Below are 21866 nucleotides of genomic sequence, written 5' to 3' on the forward strand. Positions count from 1 at the left end.
CTTTGAACCCAAATAATGGTTCTGTGCAACTGTCCTTCCCGAAGGCAATCCCTGTTCTGTATTCTGGGCTTCAACAAATTTGTATAAAATACCATAGTGCTCCCTCCCCTCTTCCATAAAAAACTACTAATTATAAAAATAAATCAACCAGCTTATTCCTCCGAGTAGAGGTGGTGAATTCTTTAGTCAATAGATTACTTGCTGAAAATCTGTCTCAAGGCTGAAACTTTTAAAACCTGAACTGAATTTAACACAAAGAGCTTTGACCAAGTATCACTTTACAGGAAGATTCCTAAGCTTAGTGAAGGTAAACAACCATATCCTCTTATTTCCTTTGTTACCCCAGCAGCTCAAAGATAAAGATTTAAGACCTTTCAATCTTAGCTTTAATATGCAAGAAACCATAGGCTGAATTCCTACACAGCGATGAATGGGAAAACACAAACCATAATGTTGTCTATCTTTTGAGTTATTTTACTTTCACTGGAATATTTGAAATGGTCATTCTGGCAAGGAGTAACATTAGATTATGCCTAAGTATTTCCACCACATTTAGGATATTTTGTCCCTAACTGCCTGTTATCTTCCCCCATTTACCTTGTCAAAATGTTCATAAAAGAAATTGAAAAGAATTTTTCCAGAGTCAGTACTCAATCGGATCTGAAACACTGTATTACTCTTTGTCCCTGAAAAGTGAAACAGCTATTAGCTTGCAATTCCTAGTTTGTTTTTTAGAAGTCAAAACTGATGGTAATGCAATAATGCACAAAGATTCTGATTTCTGTATTTAAGTATTCCCTCTACCATCTGCCTTTTCTAAGCAGGTTCTGAAGTTTTATGTCTGATTGAAATTTTAGCACAAAACAGAAACCTCACTAACACAAACACATCTATTCTACAGCAGAAGTCCCAAGAAACTTAATCGCCATTGTGAAGTCTGCAATACACACAGAGTGACACCAGGATTCCAAACTCCCCAAGAATAACACAATCTTCTGTTGAAATCCATCTCTCTCCCAGAACGCTGAGCAGGTGACAAGCAGAGAGACTACAAGTTTGGAAGGCAGCAAGAGACAAAAACAAGGCTAAATAAGTAAGAAAACAAATTTTATAGATCCAGTTTTACAGACAGTGGTAATACTAGTTCATACCAATGCTGAGAATATTCAAAACAGGAAAATCATCATGGTATCGCTTACATTACTGATCTCAGTACATTTACATGTCTAAGGCAGACAGGAAAGGTGATGTTCAGACAAGCAGGAGATAAGATTTTTACAAAGCATTCAAATTTCATCCAAGAGCAGAACTCTCTACTTACTGGCCTTCTGCTAACTTAGTACTGTATTACAGATGGACTGTCTTTACGCTGGACTGTACTCTCAAAGAACACTTTTGACAGGCTGTACGACCTCCTGAGTAAATCTGGGAATACTGTCTGACCCTCATGTAGGAACTGGGATTACATGAAATATTCCATTATATTGCATGAACTTGAGTATTTTACTACTTTGAGATATAAAATGTGATTTCACATTTCAGCTTTTATGCTGGTATGTCTTCCCCCAAAGTAAATGCTGTGTTACATGTGCTTGTGTCAGTGTGGTAGGAACTGACCAGAAGACCAAAGGAAGACTTAGCTGGTTCTATGAGGCAGCAGATCTTTTAGTCTAGCAGGCTCCACTTGAAACACCTTCCATCCAAAGGCTGCCTAATGATACTGGGATGACACACCACTGTCATACATCAATTATTATCTCACTGATAACCATTGAAAGTTGACTGAAATTAACTCACTGTGGACACAATGACAAGACCTCAGTTCAGTCAGCATAGCATATAAGGAAGCAAGGTGTTACTTTTGCAGTGCTTGTGAGAAAGCACTGGAAGAGTTTACAGATAAATTTATCCTAAATTATATACTTTATTACTACACTGATGTGTGACAAAATGGTTGATCATGTAATCCAATTAAAACCTTTCTGTATTTTTTCATTAGATGACAGAACAGCTAAAATAGAAAATTAAACTGAGTAAGTATTGAATGTAGAGGCATAATTTTACAATTTAAATACATCAATCAAGTAAACTTTACATATTTCAGGAGAAGCTAATTATTTCTTTTAGAAATTGTATGATGAAGCATTAATGATACTTCTCCAAAAATGCTTTACAGCATCTAAGACACTGCTCATAAACAGTTTCAAAGTCCTTTTCGTTCCCCTAAAAAAGAAGAGAGGAAAAAGACTGTAAGAATAACAATACTGGCTAAAGAGAAAGTACAAATTGCAGACTGGTTTTTCCGCTGTCAGTAATGGCAAACAACAGACATTAGGAAAAAATAAAAACAGTGCAAATACTTGGTGGCAGCTTTTGTGTAGATCTCTCTAGTCCGAACTCAGGAATTTCCACAGACAAACTCTGTGACTTTGTATTTAACAATCCTGCATGACTTTCCTTCACATATTTCTTCCACTCACTTTTGAGCCCTTTTAACTATTTTCCTTTTTTATGCTCACACTAACCTGTCATGTTGAGCTTCACAGTTTAATGAAGCACTGTGTGGGGAAAAAAAAAAAAAACAAAAAAACCCCCCATCTTTTTATTTTGAACCTGCTCCCCACTAATACCATTTGATATTCTCTACCTCCTGGGTAATGAATAGCAATTCCTTATGCAGCTTTTCATATCAAGATTTTATAGAACCGTACTGCATCTTCATCCACTTCTGTTTCCTAAACTGAAGAATATTAGTCTAATTGTTTGCTCTTGGCTGGTACTAACCAACTTTTTTGACCACCTGTGTCCATGTCTTTATCTTTCCTGATCACATCCTCTTTGCAAGGAGGCTGATCAAACAGGGCTTCACCCAATATTAAAAAGATAGGTGCACTGCATTATTTAAATTTAGTAACTGTTATAAGCATAATAACATTTTCCTTTCCAATCCCATTAAATATATAGTTTTCTTAAGCCATTTTAAAAATGTTAACATTTCAACTTTGTATAACATCAGATTATATATCATACACCAACTGTGGGATCTGGGAAGATTATATACTACACAAACACAATTTTTATCAAGCCACCCAAAGAATTTCTTACACATACATAGTATGGATCTTCAATAATAAGCTGTTTCTGTGGATCGTAAGTTCCAAGTAGCTCAATTTTGGCCTTGCAGTCTTTAACTTGGTTGCTTTTCCTGTTCAAATCTCTGTAGAAGAGAAAATAAAATTTTCCCCTGAATTTTCCTTCAGAGTTTTGGCATCAGCACAAGATGTTCATGATCTTTTCTAGACAAATAGGAAAATAACATGTCTGGACTCTGTCAATCCTGTGGACTCTATGCTGCTGCTTGTTTTTGTTTTTCTTGTTGTGTGGGGTCTTTTTTAATTGAGTAAGGAGGACATAAACTGAATTCAGAGAATAAACAAGCAGTCAGGCACTTGACCCACAGCTTAAAAAAACTTTGTAACAGTCAGTTCATTGGGTTCTTCCTCAAATCAATCATTAGTACTTTCAACACCCACCCTTAGCTTGTACTGAACAAAAAACAATGGAAATTATCCAGGTATTTTCCCAGAAGTACGAGTAAGATTCTCCTATCTGCTCAAAGCCAGTGTTTTAGACTGGTATGCTACAACTTCTCTCAATACTACCTCTATCTCATGTGACATCTTACCACATTCAGTTAACAGAAAATGGTAAATCAGTGAGCTACACCTGTTTTCCTTCTGATATACTGTAACATTTCATCAGTTGTCACATCCTCTTCCCTCTACACCGCGTCTCATTTTGAGATGGCATTTTCCCTATTTGCTTAAAAATGGTCATCCGTTATCCCAAAGGCACTTAAAATGCACCTCTCATCATCTTCAGATTAAAGGCAGCTCAGTACTACCATTTTCACAATGAACTCCCAGAACATACTAAATTATTTTAACATTATACATCTCCATACCAAATCATCATTTTACTTACTCACCATTAAAAAAGGCAAAAACCCCTCTTGTGAATACTTAGTCATAACCATATCAGTTCTAAGAAATTAAATTTTAATTATTAATTCTGATTAAGAAATTAATTTCAGATAGTTTAGAAATAGCAGTGAGACCACAGTACTGTTTTTGCTTGAAGAAAAATCAGAGCTCCTCTATCAAGTTATTGTTTCAATTTACAGATTTTTCAGTAAATTCTCTAACCTTTTATTATTAAAAAAATGTCAGCCTATCTTCTTAAAGGCTTTTGGCATACCACTTAATGAACAGAAGAGGGTCAGATGGGTCTGGTACTAAAGAAAAGACATGTCCCAAATCTTCCTTTTCTGATATGACAAGGCATTCCACCAACACCTGGAATCAGCCTGCCCTCCTAGAGCTACAAATAGGCATTCCTAGGCAAAATGGCTGAACTCAGTGCAAGTTAAAGGCAAAACTTTAGCACAGCAGTAGCAATATTCCTGTCACAGTTCTGACGTTTCTTCTGCCCTAGAGCACATATCATATAAATTGTTAATTCAAATTTCTGTTTAAGAATTCAAGTGAAAATAGACAGAAGCCTTGTCACGTCATTGCCTGAGATGCTGCAATCAAGCCCAGTGTTACATACCCTTCATTCATGAAGACTGTGGAAGAGAGCTTATTCAAGACATTCTGGAAAATTCAACAAAATCATTCTTATTTCAGTTAAGTGGTGCTGCTTCTATAAGACTTTATGTGCTACTAATAGGGTCTTTATTTAGGTTTTGTTCTTGGTTGTGGTGGTTTGGTCTGGGCCTTCTTAAACTAACTTTCCAATAGCCCTTACAAGCACTTTGGCACCTGTAGTTTATTAAAATTCAGCTCCTTAATCCTCAATATGTATGTAATTGAGTAGAAATTTTGCTACTGATACCCAAATTTTTACACTAGGAAACTACTTAAACAGATCTTTCTAAAGTATGCTTAACTAGAGCACAGCTAACAATAAAACAATGTTTCCCCAAGCTAACAACCTTGCTTATTTCAGAGTTCCCTCTATTTCTATAAAAAAGTAAAAAAAACCTGCACCATATTTAATCCCTTCCCAGTTCCCAATTTGTCTTTTAACTGCCATGCAATTAGAAAAACAGATCACTTCAATCAAGACAGTAAGTACATCCTCATTCTTAATTATACAGGCATCAGCTGTATATAGCACAAAGTAACTAAATTTCCATGTCCTTAATCCTTGAGTGGCATGTATCACACAAATAAACCATTGAATTCTGACTCTAATTAAACTTACTAGAAGTGAAGAATCCATCCATTAGCACATCATTCACATACATGTAAAAAAAATAAAACCCAAACAAAGAAACCCCAACACAAGCTAAGCAGTAAAATGTGACATCTGTCTTCAAAGTAACTTGTGAGACATCACTGCAAATAATCCATATGAATTTGTTCCATTTCTTCATACATTACCTTAGATTGCTCTCATCCATACAAAGTATATGATCAAAGGTCTGGAAATCCTCTTTAGTAATCTAGAAGTAAAAACAGGTGCTTTAGCCTACAAACTGCATTTGATTAATAAAAAGGGGGAAAAAAGTGTTTTCAAATTCTGTAGCTCTGATTTATTAAAAAAGACACAGGTGGAAAGAATAGAACTGCACCTTCATCAAATTTTACAATAACCTACAACATTTTAAATATACTCTACCATGATTATTTATCCATTTCTGCAAGTATTCCACAAGAAAACAAACAATCCAAGTCAGCTATTTAACGGGCCTTTTCTATTTTTTTTTTTTTCACATTTCATGCATCAACTTAGAACATCATTAAAAGCAACATTTCTAGTACTTTTCAACTAGTAGCACTAAAGCAATTTCCAATCATGGGAACCATGCAATAAAAATGGTTAGAAATAAAATAGAAAAATTACTTTTTTGATAGGACAACAAAAATGTAGGTAACCTGGAATCAGTTGCAGTACTTCCAATCTAGAAATTTGCCACTGCACAGGAAAAGATACCAAGTGAAACTTAAAGATGAAGTATGAGGGTATGAGTTAATCTCTTAAAAACAAATGCATCCACAGTATTTTAGCCCATGTAAATTCACAAAATTTGTAGTATGATGTGAAAAAATCTGGGATCTACTGTACATCTTCCTACCATCATATCATCTATTCTTTTTCCTTTCTTGTAATTTATTGACTTCTAAACATGAATATAAATTAAATTCAGAGATCTGAGTTCAGTCATGTAGGCAAACATAGCAGATAAACTGCTGGCTTAAATATTAATGTCATCTTATTGTTATAAGGATGGCTGCAGATATTTGCCAGTTGTCATTTTATTTCACGTTACATTTAAGCCTAGCTTAGGGAAAAATCTTCCTGGACCCTGCCCAGAATGCTGGGATAAGATATCTGAACCATGTGTCCATAACGAGGATGAAGAAATGGAATAAAATCTCTAATATTAGAGTTCACTTTAAGACTGCACAGTCCTGTGTGAAGCATCATAGCCGAGAAACTTGGGAAGGTTGTTCAGAACAGGGTTTTCTGGCAGGCATCTCTAAAAACAATGGGCTAGAGAAGTGAGTAAGCAAGTAAACAGCCAAAAGGCAAAACACATTATCCTGCAAGGCAGAGTTTTAACCTGTAAAAATTATTTATGTATTTAAAAAAAAAGGTTTAGATGGCAAAGCAGACACTATTTTTTTTTTTTTTTTTGTGCTGATGCCTTTTCCTGGTCTTAAAATCAAGAGTCAAACATGGTTAGAAGGGGAAAAGGGGTTTTACCTCTGTATTTATTTTAAGGATCCTTAGGTGCACGCATCCACGTCGAATGCATCGAAATGCACACCACAATGCTCACCCTCAAAAGATCTGGTACAACATTATAGGTTTTACTAATTAGCATATCTATCAAAAATTCCCCAATGAGAGGCTTGAATGACCCCCCCTCCCCAAGGAACCTTCCCCTGGATGGTTCTATCTTAGTTTACAGAATGTGCTCTGGAGAGGACCTTGGGGTCTGGGGCACACTGACCCCTAACTACAAAGCTTCTAAAATGTTTAGTCTCCGAGCTGAACAAACAAGTCCAAGAATGTAGGCAAAAAGCACTAAGAATACAGAAGTTGTAAAAAGGTGCAACAGGAGTATAAAAGAAAAGATAAAAAATCATCATGGCATCAGTGCAAACAGCAAATAGATACTGATTAAGCTCCCATAAAAGGGAGTAAGAAAAGACAGACAGAAATTATCACCAGAATAAAACCATAAATGAAACATTACACACAAGGAGAATTGAAGGAGTGAGGTGTGTCAGGAGTGAACATGAAAAGAAAGGGTTAATAATGAAAACTAATACAGACTTGTTTATTTTTACTGTAAAAATATTTGCTGTATTCATGCAGTGCCTCTGACCTATGAAAAAGTATTTTTGCAGTGGAAATAGCTCTGTTTTCCTGGCAAATCTTCTACAAGCTGCTTCTGATTGCTCTACACAGCTGAACACTTGCCCCTGTGAAAATCTGAGGGCACGGATTTCTTTGTTATACAGACAAATGTAAGAATAAACTAGGATCACTTGACAATGTGGCAGTTATTACCCTATGACCACCACTAAACCAGTTGCAAATGCAGCCCTAAAACCAAGGTTACCATTTCACTTGTACTTTTAAGCCCTAACACAGTGTCAGATAAAAAAAAGCTTTCATTGAGCAAACCCCAGTAACTGAAGGTACTCCTCAAAACTATGAAAACTAGTACTTTGGGGGATGAAATTGAGGATGTAAAAATTGATGAACATTTTGAGAAGTGGAGAGTTCAAGTAGTCAACTTGGGATGAAACTACACAGATAACAATAACTTTACATTTAAAAAATGCATATAACAATTATTAATTTATTAGTGAAACATTTCCCTTTATTTACAGAAGGGAAATCTCATTTTCTCTGTCTAAAATGCACAGAGAGGCAGTAATCCTCAAATTTATTCAGTTGTGAAACAGTGTTTAATACAACCTTCTTCTAATCTCAATTTCATCTTTAAAGCAAATGGATGGTATGAGTCATACCAAAATCAATTTTGGCCTCAGCATGAATAAAAGTGAAACTGATTAAAACCTCTCAGGTTTGTGCATGAAGAATAAGAGCTTAGAGAATTTCATGCAGCAACCCACCATTAACTAAAATGTTAACAACTTTATTTTATATATAAATATATACATTTACTTTTATACTTCACTTTTAACTTAGAAGTATAATTCACTTTTAACATCACTGTATGTGATGGTAGGACACAACCAATTTAATATTCTCTTTGACATAAACCATTCTTGTAGTATTGAATAAAAAAGAAATGCCAAATTACATGATTATCATAATTATGCAAAAAATTACATGAGAGAAGGTGCCTTTCACTGGGTGGATAACAGTTTTCCACAGGACTGAAGAGGATAATTGTACAAGGTACTTATCTTATGACAATACTTCGAAGGCAACAGAAGGTAAATCCCTACTCTCTATTTCTGCAGCTTCTGTATTAAATCTTCCTTAATCTGTTCTGAAACAAGTGTCACACAAAAGTCTATCCTTAAGTTTGTCTCTAATAGTGAAACAAATACACTTCCACTTGTACTAACCTGACCACTCTGAAAAGTCCTATTCTACACTGTCAAGTACCTCATTTTTCAGAAGTACTACAAGACCATAACAGGTATGCAGTTCAGAGAATCAGCAGAGACCATATGACAGAAATTTGGAAAAAAAAATTTGGAGCTACATAGTTAACATCAGTGCAAAATGAACAGTTAGCTGTAGTTCAGGGATTTTAAGATTTTCTTTACAAAACAAACTATGTGTACTGGGATGATTTAGACAAATTTTCATCCTGTTAAGTCTTACATTTTATTACCTCATTTTTAAATTTTTCTCTCCCTGTCTGTGTAACATTTTAGAGTCTTCTGATTGAAAAATCTCTTCATTTGCCAGAATGTATAAGCAACATTAAAGTGTTTTCATTCCTTCTCTGCCAAAGAAGGATACAAAGATCTGCTTCAAGACAGAGGATCAACTTGTTTTGGGTCCTTTGCTTTAATTTAACTGCTCATAAACCACTCTAGGAATACCCAAGAACAGTTCTCAAGTTTCCAAGGCATATCTTCTAAGAAGACAAACATGTCACACTACTGTGATGACTGAAACACTGATTGAATAGTTTCAGAACCATTTAGCTTGTATATTGACAAATAATGATGTTTGTAAGCACTGATAAACAGTAAATCCGGACGTTGTCACAAGGAAAGACCACAATAGACTTTTTTAGTAACTATTCTAATAGTAAATTACTGAAAAATGTGAAATGGTGCTGGGCTTAATTCTGTTTATCATATAAACAGAGATTAACATCAGGAGAGGTCAGCAGAGGGCAATTGACTAATTGAGAAAATTTATTTTTGAAAGTCAAAAAACTAAACATGTAGTCTTTGAAAAGTGAAGAAAGTAAATATGACCTCAGTGAGGTCTAGAAAAATTCTGAAGGGAACAGAAATGTAAGATAATAACAAGACTGCTTGATCTTTTTGTCAATAAAAAAACTAGTGGCGTAAACTCAAACTAAGTAAAGGTCAAGCCCTAAAGGAATATCTTATATCCAGAGAATAGTTAACTGAAGTAAATTATGTGCATTTATATGAGTGTCTGAATGATTTAAATAGATGCAGACACATTTACTTCCAATCTCTCTGGAATGCAGTATGGAAATACATGTTCTTTTGTTAACAGATACAATTTTAGGTAAAACTTAAAGGATTTCACTAAGTGGCAAACCTGCCTTTGACTTAAGAATGCTTCAAGGATATGTTTTCCTCTGAAGTTACCACCAGCTGTGCTACTTATCTTGGGTTTGAGTGCTTTCATTCTAATTTAGCACTCCAGATATTTTTAAAAGATCTTCATGCAAGTGCAGAAGCTTTTTGTGATGGATGAACAGGTATTCTACTTCTTTGTATATAAATATACAACTCCTTGCTGAAGGATGCATCACAGATTACTAGAGTAACTTAATTTTTAAAAGTATTTTAAAAATGCTCAAAATACTAAACATTTGGAGGCAGGATTTTTCTATAATGAAGAAACTGGTTCAATGCTTTCCCATTATACTTCCAATGAACCTTAATAACAAAAAACTCCTGAAGCTCAACTAGAAGAGTTAGGCCACTTTGGAGTCCTTTAAAAAACTGCAGAGAGTATTTATTACTTGATGCTTATGCCCTGATCAAATGACTTCTGTGACTGCAATGGTTAGGGCATGGGTATGAATAAGAAAGAAAATATGCTCTCTTCTACCTGTCGTGCTTTATGTGCTGTCTCAATGCCATGATTTCTTAGACAGCTTAAAGCCCTTGAATCTGGGGAGCGCCCCACGTTCCAGTCTGAAACAGCAGCACTGTCTGTCCTCCACTGTAACAACAAAACAAATATATACACAGATTTAAAGAAAATTAAGGTACAGTACCTGCCTGGCAATATGATTCATGGTAATGCCATGCTTCTTCATGCAATTCTGTCCTCGATAGTCAGGAGGGCTTCCTATTTCATAGGCAGATGTCGCTGCACTGTCTATCCTCCACTACAGAAAAACAAATTTATATTTTTATGTTTCTTTCCTCACTGCTTATATTTCTAACTGGCTACGAGACAGTTATTTCTTGGAACAGAAATAAATAGCTTACCTTATGTTCAAGCTTTTCATCAGCTACAAGTTTTCTGAAAACTGCTTCAGCTATTGGAGAGCGACAGATGTTTCCTATGGAAACAAGAGATTCAAGTGAATTTTCAGACTATTGAAAATAAAAAACCAGTAATTGTGCAGATTTTTCAGCCCAGATCAGACTAAAGATTTTTATTTACTTAGATAGAATGCAGACTTTGTAAAAACCCGGCGTCCTGTGCCTGGGTTGGGGCAATCTCCAATATCAGTACAGACTGTGGCATGAAGGGACTGAGAGGGGCCCAGTGGAGCACCCGGGGACACTGGTGGGTAAGAGGTTGGATAAGAACCAGCAGCGTGCACCTGAAGCCCAGAAAGCCAATCATATGCTTGGCTGTATCACAAGCAGCATGGTCAGCAGGTCTAGGGAGGGGATTCTGCCCCTCTACTCAGCTCTCATGAGACCCCACCTGGACTAGTGCAGCCAGTTCTGGGACACCCAGGACAGGCAAAACATGGAGCTGTTGGGGTGGGTCCAAAGGAGGGCCACAAAGATGATCAGACAGCTGAGCACCTCTGAGTGGGAACTAAGGTTGTGCAGCCTGAAGAAGAACTGGGGAGATCAGATCTTACTGCAACCTTTCTATATAGAAAGGGGGGGTGTAGTGACAGGACAAGGGACAACAGCTTTAAACAGAAAGAAATGGAGAAAACTTGTATTGGACATAAACAAGAATTTTTTTTTTTTTACAGTGAGGGTGGTGAGACATTGGAACAGGTTTCCCAGAGAAGCTGCAGTGCTCCATCCCTGGAAATGTAAAAAGCCAGCCTTGGATGAGGCTTAGAGCAACCTGGTCTAGTGCAAGGCATCCCTGCTTATGGCAGGGGGCTGGAACTAGATGAGATGATCTAGCTGATAATCCTCTCCCACCCAACTCATTCTAGGATTCTATACTATCCACTGGTCTCTTGAAATGCGTATTATTATAAGAAAAGATATAACTTATTAAAATAAATAGGACGAATGCTGTGTAAGCACATCACTCTCTTCTCCTTTATAAGGGATATGCGATCACAGAAGACAAAACCATAGAATTTAAATGGCAGCAAAACTACAGAATTTAAATGGCAGCATATTACTTTTATCTTTGAATCTTCCTACACTGCCAAATTTCAACTAATACCACCTTCAAGTAATGCATGGAGAATCATGAATATTTGCCTGAATACTTTACTACATTACTACCTCACTATGAGCAAAACCTTTCGGACAACTCCAAAACACAGCCACCACCATTGTGAGAACATAGTGAAATGGCTGAACAACCTGTAGTAAAAATACTCTTGGTCACTGAAATCAAGTCACTACAGATTAACTGAGCCCTCATCAAGAGCAGCATCTAGAAACTAATTCTAACCCCCAAAAATTGAATACAATTACACAGGCTCTAAAAATATCACAGAATAAAAATTCCCAACTTTTTTTGTCCAAAATACATAGGATTAGGAACAAAACCAAACATATGTTAAAGCTTAAGTGCTGTCAATCAGCCAGCAAACAGTTAAGGTATTTATACAAATACATAATCAGTCTTTCCTTCCAATGGCCTCCAACTGCACTAGCCACTTGATCTGACCTTATTTCAAAAATAACCTATTTCAACAATGTATTACAGCCCCATTAAAAACTAAAAATAATGGATCTACAGCATATTTGTTCTGAAACTGTAACTACAACTGTAACAACCTATGGTAGACCTCTTAAAATGCATACAGAAATTCATATTTGAAAAAGAATGAAGTGTCTCAACAAAAATAAAAAGCCTATTCAACTATTACTTTAACTCTTTCTACCTTTTTATCCTTCAGAAATTTTCAGTAACTAGATGGATACTCATAATACTTGATATATCACCCAGATGGCAGTAACTCATACACACAAATCTTCACTTTCCATCAAACAAAATGTGTAACTTTGCTCATCTCTAACTTTTGAGCAGGTAAGTATAAAAACCAGAAATGGCAAAACTCATCTCTGTACCCTTAAATAAATCACTCTCCTACTACTGATTAAATTCTTTCCAAATCTCAAACAGTAAAAAGAAAGAAAGAAATGCCCATGAACAAAGCTAAATTTCCATCAGCAAAAAGAAATTTTCACATGAGGCAGTTAATATCATTTTCAAACAAAACACCAAGGTAGGTACTTCACTGCTAAAGAGAGAAGGTACTTTGACCTGGGCATTTAAAAACTTGCTACCACACTCATGTCAACTATAAAAATCACAGAGGGAAGTGAAGGTCTGAAGCAACACAAATTGACTGTCAAAGATTTAGAGAACATCAAATCACTAAATGGCAAAGGGAACGGGCTAACCATTGAAAAACTGATCTTGCTGAAATATTAAGTGAGTTCTGATGTCAGTATATCTTCTTCCAGGAGAAAACATACTAATACTATTTGAATTAGTTTATTCCATGCACAGAAATTAAATCAGTCTTGGGAGAAAAATAAAGCAGAAAAATTTTGGGGTTCCTTTTGTGGTTAAATGAGAAAACAGGTTAGTACTACTAATTATGAAAGTCTTTAAAATATGGTAATAAAGTAAAAAAAATAATCTCACTTCTTGAGTGAGTTAAGCATTAAACAATACAATTTCAAAACATGGAAACATACAGCACAAGACAGAAAATAACCTTCATATCAATGAACCCAATCCTTTGATATTGCAAGCATATACAGCACCGCTCCTCTTACATCAAGTTCCATTTTAAAAAGCATCATTATTTTAAAAGGCTATTCCAGATACTAATTTCATGTGGTAGCATAAGACCTTCCAGTTTCAACTTAGTATTTATTCCTGGAAGTCTCTGCTCATCTGATCTTGGTTAACATCAGTCTCTGTCTTTCCTTCAACAGATACAGAACCCTTGCCAAGCATAACTGTGCTAAACTAACCAAACCAAGCTCTCAATCTCCTCATGAAATTAACTGACCTTATCTAATCACTCCAGTAAAGTCAGATCTGGACTTCTTCTAGTTTGAATTTACTTTTCCTGAATACTGACAAGCAAAATGACTGACTACACTACGGGAAAAGTTTGTTCCAATTTTTTAAATAAAAAAATAAGTCTGTAATAGGTTCTTTTGAAAATAACCAGAGAACTTCTACAATCACCTTTGATTCATTCATGAGTATCAAATTTATGATTATAAACCCCTCCTTCTAATTTGTCCCTTCCCTCTCTTGCTTTGTTGTTTCAAATAGGTGATCTTTGAGTCTTGTTTCTAAACTATTATGTTCTGTTCCCATTACACCAGCTGTTGAGGCCATCTTCCTGTACCAAGTTTTTTCTCTGTATGAATGATCCCACACAACTGTGTATGAACAGTAACTTTCATTACTACAGTCAACATTTCAGTAAAAACCAATGATTAATACTCTTGGTCCTAGTCATTCATTAACTAGCTCCCAAAATTTCAAAATGGTGTTTTTGAAATAAATCCCTCATGGCTTTTTCCATTTGTTTAACCTCCTGCTTTGTACGGATTGAATTGCTCCAAATTTTCACTCTTCTGTAGTTTGCCCACTTCTTAAAATAAATGTCATAAATACAAGCTTTAATTAGATCATATAAAATACCATAATGGTTTTATCCATCAGCACCATGATCACCCTTGATTTAACATATGAACTACCACTTCTAGCAGTAACTATAAACTCCAGTTGTATCATTTTTGAAACAAACACTTAACCCAGTTTGTGACTTGAAAAATAATATCCTCCCTGATGACACATTTCAGATATTAACAGAGGTATTAACACTGTTACGGAACTGCAATCAGCATTCAAATCTATTCTTGGGAACTATGGACAGAATCACAGAACTGACTTAACAGAAGCTCTTTTCCCCACATACTGTGCCATATTATTTTCATCCTAACCAACTTTTACCCATGCTACTCACTCCTTGCAACTGCTGTCATTCATCTTAAGATTGATGTAAAGCCCTATCTCATCCCACTGATATATGCAAACTTAATCCTTGTTTTCGAGTCACTTTTCTCACTAACTTCTGTCCATTTCAGACCCAGTTTTACATCCCGCATTGGTCTTCCGAGGTTTTGCTGAGGTTCCTCATAGATGTACAGCATTTCCTAAGTTACGGATTGACAGACATATTTGGAGAGTGAAAGGGGAAATTTCACAAAAAGAGTCGTAGGGCACTTACCTTCCTCCTTGGACTTTAACCATTATTTTCATTAAATGTTATCTACACCTTATCTTCACTACCTAACCTCCCCTGGTGTTCCTTTCTTCTTTGTTGTATTTCCAAGTGATCTGATCATGCTGGCTTTTATGTAGAAGCTAGCAGTATTCAAGTTCTCAAAATCTCTGTCTTCTCCCTTCATTTTTTTGCATTTCAAGTTCTTTAAGCTGTAGTGACATTTTCTATCATACAAAACTAGTGCCCAAGGTACCTAGAGTCAATCCACTGAAATTAATCCTACAAACATCTCCAAATATAGTGATTCAAGGACAAGGGATTTCAATCACAGAATCAGTATTGGAACCATTTTCTCACTCATTTTCTAAACACAAGGCCTCCAGTGACAGTGATCTAAGCTAATGCTTAGTTTCTTGAGTTCTTACTCCAGTCTCTGCACTAATCTTTGACCCATTCCCAGACAGAAAGGGAAGCTCTGCTTCTACTGATAGGAAAGATAACTTGGATCCATTTGATGCTCAGGTCCATTGCCCATCTCTGGGTATGTTGAGCCAATCATCTATTCTCTCAATTGTTTTTGTATCTTAACTGTTCCTTATTCAGCTCCCTACATCTCTCAGACCTTCCCCAAATGCAAACAAATGCTTTTCTCTTGTTCCTTTATTTTTCTGTCTGCTGTTAATAACTAAAGCTTTGCTAGTTTTCATCCTCTCACATGTACAAACCTGATTTTTATTCTGCTTATCTTTCCATGAATGGTCACTTATCCAAGTGACTGGAATAATGTTTCCCAGCATCATCTGCATCATTCATCAGGTCCCCTTCACAAGCATTTAAAACTGACCAGTCACTTTATTCCATTCTGTACTCAAATTCCTGTCAGAACTTCATCACAAGTCCTAGTTCTTTCCATCTTGTCACACTCAGCATTCAATTACTTTTGTGAGGAACCATTCAAGACACTGATTTTAGTTCAGATTCTCTGGTCTTTACATTCGTGTGTGTGTGTGTATGTGTGTGCATCTCAAAAAACTTCCCTTGCAGCAAGAATAATTATCCTGAATTATTTAACTGCTGGTACATTATGCTTTTCTAATCAACCCAAAGGTTCATGAGGAAAACACAAGTCTTCAACACATAAGCACCTAGTTGCAACAAGCAGACCTTAACATGTTTTAAGCATGTATCTTGTTTTTCAATTCCAAGATTACTTTTACAACCATGCTTTCAACTCTCTAGTACTTCTGCATCATTTCTAAACACAGATTAAATAAGACACTGTATTCTTACAGCTTTATTACCAATACTGCATAGAAGAAAGATAAATTTTCCTTACACTTATCTAACATTCTCTTCTTTGTAAAAAAAGACAATTTCTTTATGTCAACTTGCCAAGAATCCTCATTACAGCAATTGTTTTTCATGACTTCTTCAATGTCTTACCCAACCTATTGCTGTCCCATTCTGCAGCTATAAATAGCACTTTGTCCCATGAAACCTAGTATTTGGCTATATCTAAACACATATGATGAATCATGACAACTGAACTGGGAAACTCAAATCACTCTGTAACTTTGTCTAGTGCCCTCATACCCACTAAGTTAGTTGCCATTTCAGAAATTATTCTATGCAGTCTGGGTCCCCAGGGAGAAGACTCAAAATCAGTGATTCACAACAAGCATTAATCTGCTGAAGACCCAGCCAAACCCACTTTGCTCAACAGTACACCCATCTTACAACTGTTCCTCTATCTATGGAGGAGATCAGTAAGCCAGTGCCTGCTCTAAGATGCCTATTCAGCTTGTTGTGTTATACTGGAGAAGTCATCAGAGAAAAAGAGACTGATTTATGTAACACAGCATCATATTAAGCTCATTTCTGGAGCTGAACTATTAATTACATGAGCTACGTACGTGTAAAATGAGCAAACTGCAGTTTGATTCACCTCCACTTTTAATTATTTCTTTGCTTAAATGAAAAAAAAAATATTTTCTGGTGCCTTTTCATATGCTGTAATTAGGTATGTTGCTGGGTATTTCAATTATTTCTCAGTGATGAGAAACCTTTATCGCTAACGTATTTATGCACATTAACTAGATTGTATTTTGTTGTGTAATGAGTATATGCTTATTTCATCACAAACAAAGAACAGTCGATAGATATTTCAGTAATAGGTTTCTTTCAAAACAATGTAGAAAGCAAATGCAATTTTTCATGAAGGATTGTCCTTTCTGGGATCCTCACTAGATGTGGCAAATTTTAGCATTAATGTACTGCATTAACTAGCAAAGAATACTACAGTTAAATGCAGCTCTAGAAATCTGTTTAGTACTCTTTTCAGCAATAATCTCAGCTATTATTCCTAATAAAATTTAGGAGAAAAAAAGTATCACTCTTGAAGAATAACCAAAAAAAATTAAGCAAACTTAAAGCAGGAAGAAGAAACAAGTTGCCTCCAAAATTTAACTGAAAAGAGTGTATATTTAATTGGAAAAAAAAGAAGTGCTTATCAAGTCAATTAGCTTTTCACACCACATATCACTAAGATTTTTTTTATAACCCAGTAACACAGAAGAGGAAATTTAAAAACTATTTACAACATTTGATTAAAAAAATCCTTCCTATTAACATTGGTACTGACTTGGCCACCCTTTCCTCAGGCTTAATAATTTATATAAACTATTATATTACGTTATACTAAAAAGAGATCCTGCATTAAAACCTTGTTATAGTGCAAATCACCATTTTGGGCTTACAAACCCACATGTATGAATTGTTTCACAAAATCATAGTATAGGTTAGGTTGGAAAAGACCCTGAAGATCAAGTCCAACTGTTAACCCAGTACTGCCAAGTCCACCACTAACCCACGTCCTTAAGCACCATGTCTGCGTGTCTGTTAAATACCTATAGAGCCTCTTCCAATGCTCTTGGGATGAAATTTTTCCTAACATTCAATTTAAACCTCCCCTGGTGCAACTTGGGGCCATTTCCTCTCGTCTCTTTTAACTTATTTCAGGTATTGTAGAGAGTGGTAAGGTCTCTCCTGAACCTCCTTTTCTCCAGGCTAAACAACTCCAGCTCCCATAGCCGCCCCTCATCAGACTTGTACTCCAGACCCTTCACCAGCTCCATTGCCCTTCTCTGGACACACTCCAGCACCTCAATGTCTTTCTTGATTGAAGGGCTCAGAACTGGACACAGCACTTGAGATGCAGCTTCACCACTGCCGAGTACAAGGGGACAATCACTGCTGCCTTGGTCCTTCTGGCCACACTGTTGCTGATACGGGCCAGGATGCCATTGGCCTTCTTGGCCACCTGGGCACACACTGGCTCACGTTTAGCTGTGGTTAGCCAGCATCCCCAGGTCCTTTTCCACAGGGCAGCTTTCCAGCCACTCTGTCCCCAGCCTGCAGCACTGCAGGGGGTTGTTGTGATCCAAGAGCTGGACCTGGCACTTGGGTCTTGTTTAACCTCCTATCATTGGATTCGATTCAGCCTGTCGAGATCCCTCTGCAGAGCCTTTCTACTCTCCAGCAGCTCAACACTCCCACCCAACTTGGTGTTGTCTGTGAACTGACTACAGTACCCCTCAATCCCCTTGTCCAGATCATTGATAAAGATACTAGACAGGACTGATCCCAATACTGAGCCCTAGGGAACCACTGTTCATAACCAGCTGCCAACTGGATGTAAATCCATTCACTGCTACTTTGGGCCCACACATCCAGTTTTTTACCCAGGAAACAGTGCACCTATCCAAGCCCTAAGTAGCCAGTTTCTCCAAGAGAATGATGTGGGAAATGGTGTTCAAGGTTATAGTGAAGTCCAGGCAGACAACATACACAGCCATTCTCTCATCCACTAGGCAGGTCACTTGGTCACAGAAGATCAAGTTGTTCAAGCAAGACCTGTGCTTTCTAAACCCAGCCTGGCTGGACCTGATGTCCTGGTTGTCCAGTGCCACATAATGGCACTCATGATGATCTGCTCCATGACCTTCCCTGGCACCAACATCAGGCTGGCAGCCCTGCAGCTCCTCAGATCATTCTTTTAAACCTTCCTGTAGATGAGTGCCACATTTGCCAACCTCCAGTCAACCTCTCCAGCTGACCAGCACTGATGGTAAATCATTGAAAGTGGCTCGGTGAGCCCCTCCAGCAGCTCTCTCAATGGAGGAAACATGGCTGGAAAGCAGCCTGGCAGAAGAGGACCTGGAGGTGCTGGTTGACAGCCAGTTGACAACAGTGTGCCCAGGTGACCAAGAAGGCCAGTGACACCCTGGCCTGTATCAGCAATAGTGTGGCCAGCAGGACCACGGCAGTGATTGTCCCCCTGTACTCAGCACTGGTGAGGCCACACCTTGAATCTTACATTCAGGTCTGGGGCCCTCACTACAAGATACTGAGGGGCTGGAGCATGTCCAGAGAAGGGCAACAAGGCTGGAACACAAGTCCTGTGAGCAGCAGCTGAGGGAGCTGGGGTTGTTTAACCTGCACAAAAGGAGGCTCAGGGAGACCATACTGCTCTCTACAACTGCCTGGAGACTGTAGACAGGTGGGAGCTGGTCTCTTCCCAGGCCATTCACAATAGGAGACGAGGAAATGGACTCAAGCTGCAGCAGGGGAGGTTCAGATTGGATATCAGGAGGATTTTTTTCACTGAAAGGGTGGTTAAGAATTGAAAGGGAACTGCCCAGCAGGGTGAGGGAGTCCTTGTCCCTGAAGTGCTCAAGAACTAACTGGATGTGGCACTTAGTGCTATGGTTTAGTTGACAGATTGGTGCTTGCTCAAAGGTTGGATCTGATGATCTTGGAAGTCTTTTCCAACCTTAGTGAATCTGATTCTATTCTATGAATCTGCTCCCCATCCCTGTTTTCGAGCTCCAGGGGCTGGTCTTAGTGTTCAGGACTGAGGCAAAGAAGACATTAAATACCTCAGCCTTTTCCTCATCCTTTGTCATTGTTTCCCCCTGCATCCAATAAAGGACGGAGATTCTACTCAGCCCTCCTTTTGCTGCTGATGTATTTACAGAAATATTTTCTTTTGTCTTTTATGGCAGTAACCACTTTAAGTTCTAGCTGCGTTTTGGACCCTCTAATTTTTCTCCCTGCATAACCTCATGACATCCTTTAGTCCTCCTGAGTTGCCTGACTGTTCTTCCAAAGCTCATAATCTTTCCTTTCTTCCTTCAGTTCCAGCCAGAGCTCCCTGTTCAGCCAGGCCAGTCTTCTTCCACGCTGGCTCACCCTTCAGCACACAGCGACGGTGATTACCACTGTCTTCAGAACATCATGTTTGAGAAGAAGGATTCAAATTAATTAAGATGTTTTTATACAAAAATATCTGTATAGACCACTAGCTTCCAAGCACACAGCAACTGATAATCCCTTACTACAGGATGTTTTCCCTGGATTATTATTAGGGGTTGATTTTACTCTAAAGTAAACATCAGAACATATTTCCAAAACTAAACTCTTGGTTTGCTATTCAATTAATCTGCATGTCTCCTATTACAACAACAAAAAAAACCAGTGAAAAGCCCAAAGATTAACTAATGGTTTTGCAACAAATGTGGCAAAATGCCAGGGAGTCATAGCACATAGGTAAGATTATAGGGGCTAGGAAGCAGATACTGTTAACAGCCCTCCTATATCAGAGCAGAGAGTCATCCAGCTTGTTATCCCCTGAAGAAACCAGAAGTTTAGAGAAAGCATATACAAAATGGGGTATGGCTCTGTAATCTATGTAGTTAAGTTAGCTATTTGCTAGTTGTCATTATCTTGTTTACCAGTAATTAATTGTCCTAAGCTTCAGAAAAGCATTCAAGTGATTTCTGATCCCATCTACACTTCTATTTTCTGTGACTTTGCATGACAGGATTTATAACTTAAATATACAGAGTATCAGTAAAAGAAAGTTTCCTATTTCTTCACTTTGGTAGCCTTTCAAAAAAATCTTACTCTTTTCACTCATTTTCGTAACAGACCGCAAATTTCATTATTAGATCATAACAGATCAGCCCCCACCAAGTTCTTTTTCTTACTTAAAGTCCTAACCTTCTTTCCCTCTTTTTACAGTGGCTGTTACATTAACTTCAGTGGTTCTTGTTGTGATTTTCTCTCCCTTTCCCATGTCAGGTGTTCCCAACAGCAAACCTGTGGGCAGGCTCCCCGTTCCCATCCCGCTCTTCCAGAAGCCAAGTGCTGCACAACCCATCTCAGAAAGCTGTTCAAAGCCACCTCACCGTGCTGCCCCCAAGCAACAGCCTTAGGTCAGAGCTGGTTTATGCCTATTTAGGTGTTGCTCTTCCCCACACACAAGCTTCGCGTTTGTCAACACTGGATTTTACTTCCTTCACCATTTCCTACTGATTTCACAGAATCACAGAACTATTAGGGTTGGAACAGGCCTCTGGACATTAACTAGTCCAATCCCCCTGGACTCTAGGGTCAGCTAGAGCAGATTACACAGGAACGCGTCCAGGTGGGTTTGGAATGTCTCTAGAGAGGGAGACTCCACGACCACCCTGGGCAACCTCTTCTAGTGCTCTGCCACCCTCAACGCTAAGCTCTTCCTCGTTATTCCTATGACGAAAAGGGCGCAGGTGGATTCCGCTTTCTGCCTCCCCTCCTGGCTACCACTCCGGCCCTCCTACATAAGGGAAACCCGCGGAACCATACGAGGGCGGGACGCCTACAGCACCGCGGTGGGCCTGCCACATTTCCCCCGGTTCCGGCCCTCGCCTCACCGCGTTCCCACCCAACCCCGCCGGTGCCCTGGGCCGAGAAGCGGCGAGCGCAGAGCGGGAGCGGCCGCCCCTCGCCCCGCTCACCCAAGCACACGAACAGCACCGACTTCGCCTCCCCCGCCGCCATCTTCGCTGCAGAGGACCTCGCGACTGTCACTCCGCCCACGCCTCGCTTTACGGCACCGGCTATTATA

The 21866-nt window shown here is 38.1% G+C and overlaps 1 protein-coding gene across 2 annotated transcripts; it reads right to left on the minus strand.

The window, feature by feature from the left end:
* Window positions 1–1090: 1090 nt before the first annotated feature.
* On the minus strand, window positions 1091–21863 carry ACP1 (acid phosphatase 1). Of its 2 annotated transcripts, none has more exons than XM_048296169.1 (6): window positions 21757–21863; window positions 10713–10786; window positions 10327–10440; window positions 5448–5509; window positions 3112–3217; window positions 1091–2223 (listed from the first exon to the last, which is right to left on the minus strand). In XM_048296169.1, the coding sequence occupies exons 1-6, from the start codon at window positions 21797–21799 to the stop codon at window positions 2146–2148; spliced, it is 477 nt and encodes a 158-aa protein (XP_048152126.1). In that variant the 5' UTR covers window positions 21800–21863; the 3' UTR covers window positions 1091–2145. The 2 variants fall into 2 exon arrangements, with proteins under 2 accessions (XP_048152126.1, XP_048152125.1); XM_048296168.1 differs by lacking the exon at window positions 10327–10440 and adding an exon at window positions 10496–10609.
* Between the last annotated feature and the right edge of the window lie 3 nt (window positions 21864–21866).

The sequence above is a fragment of the Corvus hawaiiensis genome, chromosome 3 (genome assembly GCF_020740725.1).
Source record: "Corvus hawaiiensis isolate bCorHaw1 chromosome 3, bCorHaw1.pri.cur, whole genome shotgun sequence".
NCBI classification, from domain to species: Eukaryota; Metazoa; Chordata; class Aves; order Passeriformes; family Corvidae; genus Corvus; species Corvus hawaiiensis.

Bases quoted from the DNA above. Each gene is read 5' to 3' on its own strand.
- ACP1 (XM_048296169.1), bottom strand. From the start codon at position 21,799: ATGGCGGCGGGGGAGGCGAAGTCGGTGCTGTTCGTGTGCTTGG. The intron at 10,787-21,756 runs GTGAGCGGGGCG...TTGTTTCCATAG, and splicing joins GGTGCTGTTCGTGTGCTTGG to GAAACATCTGTCGCTCTCCA. The intron at 10,441-10,712 runs GTAAGCTATTTA...TTGTTGTTACAG, and splicing joins ATGAAAAGCTTGAACATAAG to TGGAGGACAGACAGTGCTGC.